Raw genomic sequence first — 9,733 nt, forward strand, 5'->3', positions numbered from 1 at the left:
AAAGAGGAAGAGCAGCGCCGTCGCGCCGCCGTCCATGTCAAATTCGAAGACATCGGTCGAGGGATCGACTGCGGTGTCCTGCCGGATGCGAAGCCACGACGACGAGTCCATCGTTTGGTCCACGGCGATGTGGTACTTGCCTGGCGGCGAATCGATCGTCCACTTGACGCGGATCCGCTGCGCAGAGTTGAGGATCGTCGGCTCAAAGCAAGGGGGGTCGTCGCATGCTGCAAGGGGCGGGGGGTCCAGGTGAGAGAGAGCTGCGGGCCAAGTGACGCCTGAGGGAGGGTGCGGTTGCACCGGCAGCGCAGCCGAGGGAGCCGAGCAGCAGCGCCGCCGCCTTCGACGCACGCATGCCGCACGCAACTGCGGCTGCAGGCGAGTGCTGCGGCGCAGAGGAGGCTCCAACAGCCTGGCTGCAAGCGACGCGGGTCGGTCGGATGCGGCCGTCCCAACTCACAGATGGATAAGAGAACGAGCAGAGACTCACCCCGCTCGTTTTCTTTGTTGTCCATCGTGTGGTAGCCGTCCGAGCCAGAAGGTGTGTCCTTCCCTGACGATTCCGTTCTTGACATGGAGCGCGTCGTAGTACTGTCCCTTGTGCTCTTTGACCCAGCCTTTGCCGGTCGCATGGACAAGCGGGCCCTGTGACTTGTGGCCGCGCTCTTTGCACCCAAGAACCTTGAGCAAGGTTTGGTCGAGGGTGCTGCCGAAACCAAATTTGTGGCCCAGTGACGCACAGCATCCGCCGTGTGCTGCCGAGCCCTGTCCAGCCTGCCTGGTCTTTGTGAGGGCGCTAGGCACCTTAACTTCGTAGTGGACATCGCGCTGGGACTGCAGGTCCCCGCCGATCTCACACATGTCGGTGACGTGCCCCTCGTTGAGATGAAAAGTCGTCTGAGGGTTCGCCTTGTCACCGAGCACGAGCTTGCCGCATGCTCGTGCACGGACCATGTTGGCCGCCGCATACATGGTGCCGTTTGTGACGAATGTTGTGCTCGCACGGAATGTCCTTCGATCCGTTTGCAAGCTGGCCGCCCTTCCGCATACCGATGGTGACTGTCTCACCAGCCGCCTCCTTGGCGTCGTACACGTACAGGAAATGTAGTAGCCGTGGCGGCGCTGCAGCGCTGTGGGCGAAAACCTCCGAGGTGATTTTGGAGGAGTGCCGGCCGTCGGGGCAGAGGTCGAGCCACGCTCCCGAGGCGAACTGAGAGACGGCGATGAAGCGTGACGCCCCCCGATGTTTGACGCCGTCTGGGTCGTCCATCTCGGCATCCAGCCGCTCGCACGCAGGCGGCGAGGCAGCGAAGCCACCGCTCGTGCGACGCAATCTGAGCGAGCGTGCCCTGCTTAGGGACTGGAGAAGTGCTCTGCTCAGAGTAGAGGTCGGAGACGGGCGGCATCTTGCTAACGAGCGGGAGGCCGGACGGACGGTAGTACCCAAGGTTGTAGTTGTTGACCATCCCAAAGTCGACGTGCTTGGCCCGGGCGCGGTAGACGCCCCAGAGCTTGATGCAGCGATCGCGGATGGCATTGTAGTATTTGTTGAAGTAGACGAGCAGCGGCGGTTGCACGAGGGGCGGTACGCCGCCGCCAGCGAGGGCGTGGCCGTGGTAGGCTGGCCTGTCACGTAGTGATGGCCCGACGGCGAGGAAGGCGGCGACGAAGCACGCGTCGGCGACGTCGGCGTGCCCTCCGATGTTTGAGCCGCCTTTCGCCACCGAGAGCTGCACCTCCTCCCAGGCGCGGTCGAGCTCCTCTGTGGGCGTGCCGTTTGCCCTGGCGAGGATCTCGAAGGAGGTGCGCAGCCGCGGGAGCACCACCGTGTTGAGGACGGGCACGATGACGTCGGGCAGGTGAGTCCGCATCCAATAGTACGGGGTGCCGTTGCGCGAGCGCAGCAGCTTGTAGAAGAGCTGCGAGACGTCCGGGTCTTTGTCGGTGCGCACAGCGCCATACACAAGGAGGGCCCGCCACGGAAGCCTAGAGATGATTTCACGAGACGGAGACGCGCCGACCAACCGTACTAAGCCGACAGAGGAAGGGGGCTCCGAAAGGCCGCGCATGCCCTCGCATGCCGGGCGAATAGGCAGGTCACAGACCTCCCCCTTCCCGATCAACGTGGTTCATGGTGGGTGTTCTGTTCATAACGCTACTTACTTGTAACCACGATCGATGCGAGGACGCAAGTCCACCAACCTCGGCCATTCCAACGGCCAGACCGCTCGCTTAAGGCTGATCGGCTACGGCTCTCGAGACGAGCGGTCTACCCCCGACGGGGCGGTCGGGATCACGGAGGATGACATCCTGCCTCCCGGCACGCCGGGAGGAGGTGGTTGCTCCGCCGCCGGACCCGCCCCTCCACCACCCTCGCTCGCCCAGGGATCTACAACGCTGTCTTAAGGTCCGACCTCCGACCTGTGGGCTGCCTGCGCTCGGCACCGGGCACCGCCTCGGTATACAAAATGCGCCTGCGGGCGGACCCTTACATCACAGCTCCCTCCGACGTATTTCCTTCTCAATAACAAGGCTCTTGCCTTCCCTGGGACCCCGTGTTGCATGTCTGACTGTCACTGTGCGATTTCGGGGCCCGGGGTTGTGCGTTTATGTGAACCGGTCTCAATGCCCCACCCCCCTGCGCGCGGGCCTTCTAGGCCCGCGGGTAGTCTCCCCCCATTCCCAGGGCTCGCACCTCAACCTCTCACAGACCAGCGCACAGCGTCTTGACGTATTTTCTTCTCAACAACAAGGCTGTGAACGCGGGAGTGGCTGGGCGCGCCAGCAGGTGAGCGTCGGCTTGCGGGGCCTCCAAGCACCATGTTCTACTCTCAGGTCCGCGCCGAGCGTCCCCCCCCCCCCCCTTTCGCCCCCTCCCCACCCCCCCCCACCCCCCCCCCCCGCTCGCGCCCCCGTCCGCCTCGCGCGCGCATTTGCCGACGCGCGCCCGCGCCGCGCCCGCAGCTTGTGCTCGCAAAGAAGGGGCCGCTGGGCAAGATCTGGCTGGCGGCGCACATGGAGAAGAAGGTGCCCAAGCTGCAGATCATGGCGACCAACATCCCCGAGTCGGTGGACAACATCGAGAACCCCGACTGCCCGATGGCGCTGCGCGTCTCCGGCCACCTGCTGCTCGGCGTCGTGCGCATCTTTTCGCGCAAGGTGACGTACCTGATGTCGGACTGCTCCGAGGCGATCGTCAAGATCAAGGACGCTTTCCGCGGCCCCGGCGCTGTCGAGCTCGCGCCGGGCGCCTCGACGCGCCGGTATGAGGACATCACCAACCCAGAGGCGTTCGACGAGATGGACCTGGACGCGACGCTGCCGTCGCAGCAGGCGTTCGCGCAGCAGGAGGAGGACGATCTCCTCGCCGGCATGGCCCTCCCCGAGGGCTACGGCGACGTCACCGACGCCGCCGACGCCGGCCTCGGCCTCGGCGGCGACGCGACGCTCGATGGCGACGGCGGGCTTGGCGGGCGCGCGGGCTTCGGCGAGGACGGGTTCGGCGCGGGGGCGGGCGAGGCGGAGGAGGCGGGGTTCGGGTACAACCACGACATCGCCGCCTTCGAGGCGCCTCTCGAGCTGCACGAGCCGAAGCGGCGCCGCCGCTCGGCTGGCGGCGAGGAGGCGGCAGACACGTCCGAGACACCCTCCACCGCCACCCTCCACCGCGATGACCCGTTTCCGCGCCATCGCCTGCAGGAGGAGGACGAGATGGAGGTGGAGCGGATGCGGTCGGCGACGGACGGCGTGTCGCCGATGGGCGGGGCACTGGTTGGGACGAGCGGCGGCGATGGCGACCTCTCGCAGCTCGCGCCGGAGCCGGAGCCTGCCCTCGACTTTGAGCCGCCTCGCTTCGACGAGGAGGAGGACCCCCTTCCAGGCCTGGGCGGGGCCGTCGTGGACGACTTTGACCTCGCGCGCCGCTCGTCGGTGCGCTCGTCGCAGGGACCGAACGCGCGCGGCTCGCTCGCGCCGGCCGACAGCGCGCGCAAGCCTGCGGCGCGGCGCAACAACAAGCGGAAGATGCTGCTCGACGACGAGCTGCAGATCCCGACCGCGCAGATGAAGGCGCGGCTCGTAGAGACGCCTCGTAGGCACCTCCACGATGCCTCCACGACCCACCCCTCGCCCCCTCCCTCCCTCCCCCGGCCACAGGCGCAGCTCGCCGACACCTCCGCCCTCCTGCTCGACCTCGACGCGCTGCCAACCGGCGGCGGCGCCATGGCCGCCGACGCGGCCGCCGCAGCGCCCGCCGCCGACCCCTTCCTCGCGCCGCCCGACCTGCCCTACGTCCCCGCCGCGCTGCTCTCGCTGCCGTGCTTTGCGCCACACCAGGTGGGTCCGCTCCCTCGACCCGCTGGCCTTAGCCTGGCTAGCCTTGACTCGACCCAGCCCCTCGCTCCACCCGCGCGCCGGGCGGCGAGCTGTGCACACACGTCTATTTCCCGCTTCTGCCGCCGTCGACCTTCCGCTCCCATTCGCTCGCCGCCACTTGAACTTGAACCCCCCCCCCCCCCCCCCGTTGCTGTTCAGCCCGCGCCGTCCAACAAGCGCCGCCGCTCCAGCGCCGGCGCGGCGGCGGCGGCGGCAGAGGAGGAGCGGCCACCGCCGGAGGAGGAGCCGCCGCCCTTCGACGAGCCCCTTCCTTTTGACGAGCCGCCGCAGCCCGACGAGACGTTCGACGAGCCACCGCCGCCGCCGTCTGCTTCCCGCCCCTTCCGGCCGTCGCCCGCGGGCCCGCCGCCGCCCTCGTTCGCCGCGAACATGGAGCTGCCCGAGGTTGCCGCCAACGACGTCGCCGCCCCCGCCGGCGGTGGCTCGCAGGAGGAGGGGCGCACCTCCGAGGAGAATTGGTCGCTGCGCACGCAAAAGATGTACGGCGTGCTCGCCGAGGCGTTTGACGAGTCGGGGGGCGTCGCGCTCTCCTACAACGCGATGATCGACGCAACCTCGACCGCCGCCAAGCGCAAGGTCGTGGCGGGCTGCCTGCAGGAGCTGCTCTTCCTCGCGACGCACGGCGTGACGGAGCTCGCGCAGAATGAGCCGTACGGCGACATTGTCATCGGCAAGGCGGACGGATTCGACGACGTGAACATCCAGATCGCCGCCGCGTGAGCCCCTGGCCCGACACACATCTGGCTCGTACCCCGCAAACCGCATCTGGCACGGCCGCTCCCTCGCCACTGCATGCAGCCACAGAGGCCGGGCTGCCGTGTCGATGCCCCTCCTCCCGCCGGGAGTCAGCGCCCCCTCACGGGAGGAGGAGCGCCGCTCCCGCGACCGGCTGCCGCGCCCCGCTCTGTCGTATACAGTACTCTGCACCGCGCGAAGGAGGCACTTTGTATCGCCGCGGGCGACGCCGAGTGGCTGAAGCCGTCCGCGCTTGCGTTGGAAGCATGTGGTGAATCTCGTCTGCATCTCGTGTCCCTTCTGTGTTCTGCCTGCTCTATACTTTCGTGCTCGCGCCTCCGCGGCCGTGGCGTGGCCTTGTGACGCCTTGTTTGCCACGGGGAGCGCGCGCCTTTACTCGCATATGTGTGTTAAATGCCGTTTTCACTTTCATTTCAGAGGCCGCACATTCAAACGAACAGCGAAAACACGATCGCGGTGTTCCTGTTCGCGCGCAGCTCGGCGCGGCGCGCAGCGGCCAGCGGCACGCCGGCAGCGCGCGTGAGGCGTGTGTACAGGCTAGAGGGTGTGGATGCTGGGTTGAACGAAATCGAGGGACGCGACCCACTTCGCCACAGACGGTCCCGCGCCTCGCCGCTATGACGGGCACACGCCCCGCACCGTCCACTGTGTGCCCGTCTTTGTCCGGAGTGAAAAGTCCAACGCGCTCGTCGGTGGCGGCTTCCCTCAACCTGCGCCGCGCTCGGCGAACCTCGACAGCGCCTTCGGTGGCATGCACCTCTTTGCGACAGAAGCCTGGAGAGCAGCTCCTCTGCTGCTCACACGCTCTGTACAGTTGACACAGCCTACTGTGCGGCTGCCACAGCTGTGACAGCGATGGGCTCGCCCTCACTGGCCCTCAGTCACTTGTGCTGCGGCTTGTGTGAGCGACACTGCTCGGCGACTGCCGGCACACTGTGAGACCATGGGTGTGAGGTAAAACCACGCTACCAGTGCTTGGTCACATCGGCCCCGAGGTCAGATCCATCTACTCTGTTGATGACAAGACTTGTCTACCGGCTGGAGCCGAGCAGGAGGGCCCGGCGCACAAACCCTTGTTCAACTCACCCTCCACACCCCGTACACACCCAGCGCGTGTGTACAGATACAGGGCGCGAGAGTACGGGGCCGAGCGTTTTTGATCTCTGGGTCTGTGGGCGCCCGCCCGCCGCCTCTGAGGGGGTCGGGCCCCCTAGACTGAAAACAAAACAAGCTCGAAAACAGCCAAAATCAGCCTGCGAGAGAGGCACTGCGCGCCGCTGACCTCATGTGGGGATGTGTGCCGACACCAATACTGATCTAAAACCTGGAAACCCTTGTTCAAAGCCGACCCTAAGCGCCATCCTTCCTGCTCTCACCTGATGCTGCTTCCCCGCGCCGCCTCCTTGGCCCCCCTGGGCGTATTTTCTACTCCCAGTGGGGGGCCTCGGCCCCCGGGCCCCCTCTTGTTTTCTGTTTTCTGTTTTTCAAAACGCCCGCCCGCCCGCCACCCCGAGGCGGCTCGGCCCCCCACAGACCCAGAGATCAAAAACGCTCGGCCCGGCTGTATATACAGTTACTTTACAGTTTACTGACTCTCACTGTCAGAGATCCGCAGGGGGGGGAGGGGAAGGCCAACTGCACCAGCGTCCTTCTCGACACCGAGAGCGTACTTTAAGCCGCACTCTCGAAGAGTGCCCGCGAGCCATGTACACACTGAAGTACACGTTTGACGTTGCCGTGACACGTACACGTACACGGCACGACGAGACACGCTCACGCTCAGGCGCCCGGCCCGCACGCCGCAGGCGCAGCGCACAGCGACTCTCAGCGAGGCGCACGCCGCACGCTGCAGCCACACACTAGGCTCACAGCGCAGGCAGGGGCGCAGGGGGAGCGAGGGGCCTCCCAGGCTACCCAGCACCCCGGGTCCCGAGCCGGAGCCAAACGAAGGGTTTCAACCCGAGACGACGAGGGCTATTGGTTGGGTAAGGTTGCCGTCGCGGGGTGGCGGCACTGCTGTTCTCCTCTCCCACCGCTCGAGAGCCCAGCGCGCCTCGTTTGGGCACGCGGGGCTGCTCTGCGCCAGCAGAGGCCCGAGCCGCATCTTCCATAGCCTCCAGAACCTGTCAAACTTGCTCGCAAATGTGCTGTCCTGCTTGCACTGAACGGCGGCTCTCGCGTATGCTGTTGGTGCGATCGCCTCCAAAGGCTTTGGCGACATCGGCGTGAAGTGCACAAAGTTTCGGTCGAAAGCAAACCGAGACGAGTTGAGCAGGAAGCCTGCGCCAAAGTGCTCCTCAGAAGCCAGCAGGTGGACGAGCAGCCCCTGGTCAATATCGGCACCAATGAAGCACCACGATGTGTTTTCGCTGCACCTTTGGACGACAGGTCGACGGTAGGCACGGACAATGTCCCGTAGCCCCTCGGAGTAGTTGCCACCCCAGCCGGAAGTCGCGCTGAAGCGGCGTCGCAAGGCGGCGAGGAGGGTGGCTTCTCTCTGAGGTGAGGGCCTGACTGCGAATCGCCCCGCATTGAGAGGCGAATATGTGTTGGCAGGGCCGGTGCGATCGTAGAGCCAGGGCTGTACCCGTGGGTCCCACGGCTGCCTGCTGATGAAGAACGCGTCTGCATCGGTCACAAGGACGCCGTCATATTGGGCCAATCCAATTACTGCCAGCTTGAGCGAGTACGGAAGGAGGTGGGGAGGGATGCGTGTCCAGATGCGGCTCAAGCCACTGCGTTTATCGGCCACGTCGAGTATTATGACGCGCCTCCCGCTTGCAGCATTGACAAACGCCCTGTTTGCAGCGGTCATGTTGACGGTGAGCAGGAGCTTGTCGCAGTGCGTTGCACCCCCAGCGAGCAGCGCCTGCTGGCTGGACACGAGCGAGGCCAATGCGGAGCAGAGCAGTCCAGGTGGCAGGTCGTTACCGGGCCGCCGTGAACTCATGGAGACCGCCGCGGCCAAGCGAAGTCCCGCCATCGCCAAACTATCCCCGATCGCGCGAAATGAGGTGGCGTGGCTCATCAAATCCTCTGTGGGCGTCGAGGCGCGGGGAGTGCGGAGAGATTTTAGGAAACTGAGCATTATGACGATATGAGGGCACGAGCCGAATTTCACACACTCTCTGCCGACATGTCCCCTTCCTACTTTAGAGTGTGTCTCGTGTCTCGCGAGGGAGGCGCGCGGTGTGTGAGAGAGAGATTTTTAGCAATACCTTAAAGAGAGGTTACAGGCGCAATACCAAACAACTCTAACACTCACACGTCATTTGGGGCCTGGAGCCCTGTTCACGCGCGTTTGTTTTGTTCGGTGTGTGTGCATGGGATAATGGAGCATTTCTTTTCTCTGGTAGGACGGGAACGGGATGATAGTAGGGAGTAGAAGAAAGCATAAAGAGAGGAGCCCTGCGCACGCACGACTCCGCAGGAGAAGCCCCTCCCGCCCGTGCTTGCGCAGCGCAGCCTCCTGACGTGTCTCGTGAGTCGTGTGAGCTTGTCGATGTCGTGTGTGAGCTGTGGCGTGTGATGAGCCCGAGGGCGAGGGTCGGGCAGGTTTCTCAGATTTTGTCGTACGCGGTACGGTTCATTCAAGAATTACCACAATACCAGAGTCGTGCTGTCACTCTGTACGTATTGGATACACACAAGACTTGGAGTAGGACAAGAGCTGATTGGCCTCCCTAGACGTCCCTAGCTTGTTTCGGCGGCATCGCCGGAGCCCAGTGCTTCCGCCGCCTCCTGCGCCGCTGCGCCCCCTTGCAGGTCGACGGGTACCTCGCTCAGCGAGAGCCCCGTGAGCTCGAGGAGCTCATCGCACGTCGCGCACAGCCGGAACTTGTCCCGAGTCACCCTCGGCAGGAATGCGATGAAGCCGTTCACCACCATCTTCATCATCCAGGGGATCGGATAAACGACCGACATGCGCAGGCGCTCGGGGAAGTGGGGCTCCATCACGCTCTGCAGCGCGCGGACGTATGCCACAGGAGGCGGGCCACCTGTGCAAATGACGATCGCCTGCGCCGGGTCGTCTGGCCTTCGCTCCGTGTCCGCGCCTTCAAAAAGCTCCCGAGCCAGGGAGACGTAGTTAGGACGACCGATCTGCAGCCAGACTGGGGCCAGGATTCGGGGTCTCAATGGGGTCATATAAATGAACGCAGTCGGGTCGGGAGCTGCGTGAGGAGCTTCCCGGGGCGTGACGTCGACTCGCAGTCGTCTACGTGTGAACGGCGGCTTCACCCGACGAAGGATTCACATGCACATGCGCATGTGCATTACGACCTGTTCGGCGGCGCTTGCCGCGCTTGTCTGTTTTGTGGCCTCTTCTCTCGTCTGTCGGTGTTTTGTCCCACCCTGAGCATTGTGCTCTTCCCGCCCTGGGGTTGTGCTGTCTTCCTCCTCCTCCGCCGTGTGCCGGGGAGTCGATCAGGCAGAGTTCACTTTGGGGGCTACGGGTATCCCCCCTGGCTATACTTTGAGATTAGGCATCAAAAGTGGTTCACAGTGGAGGCGGTCGCCGTCCTACCACTTTGTGTGTGTGGAGAAATTTACCTTACCTTACCTTACCTTTTCTGTTTTTCAA

The 9,733-nt window shown here is 64.7% G+C and overlaps 2 protein-coding genes across 2 annotated transcripts in view; one reads left to right on the top strand and one right to left on the bottom strand.

The window, feature by feature from the left end:
* Positions 1-2,799: 2,799 nt before the first annotated feature.
* On the top strand, positions 2,800-5,560 carry EMIHUDRAFT_349539 (hypothetical protein). Its single transcript, XM_005775202.1, has 5 exons — positions 2,800-2,835; positions 2,965-3,624; positions 3,700-4,070; positions 4,158-4,335; positions 4,534-5,560. The coding sequence occupies exons 1-5, from the start codon at positions 2,821-2,823 to the stop codon at positions 5,113-5,115; spliced, it is 1,806 nt and encodes a 601-aa protein (XP_005775259.1). The 5' UTR covers positions 2,800-2,820; the 3' UTR covers positions 5,116-5,560.
* Positions 5,561-8,844: 3,284 nt separating this feature from the next.
* EMIHUDRAFT_195220 (hypothetical protein) overlaps positions 8,845-9,733 on the bottom strand; it is a gene marked incomplete at both ends in the record, with an annotated part of 6,176 nt that continues 5,287 nt past the window's right edge. The window contains one exon of the mRNA XM_005775203.1: positions 8,845-9,206. Coding sequence (XP_005775260.1) covers positions 8,845-9,206 — 362 coding nt within the window. The remainder of the gene's footprint in view (positions 9,207-9,733) is intronic.

The sequence above is a fragment of the Emiliania huxleyi genome (genome assembly GCF_000372725.1).
Source record: "Emiliania huxleyi CCMP1516 unplaced genomic scaffold EMIHUscaffold_3, whole genome shotgun sequence".
Lineage (NCBI taxonomy): Eukaryota > Haptophyta > Isochrysidales > Noelaerhabdaceae > Emiliania > Emiliania huxleyi.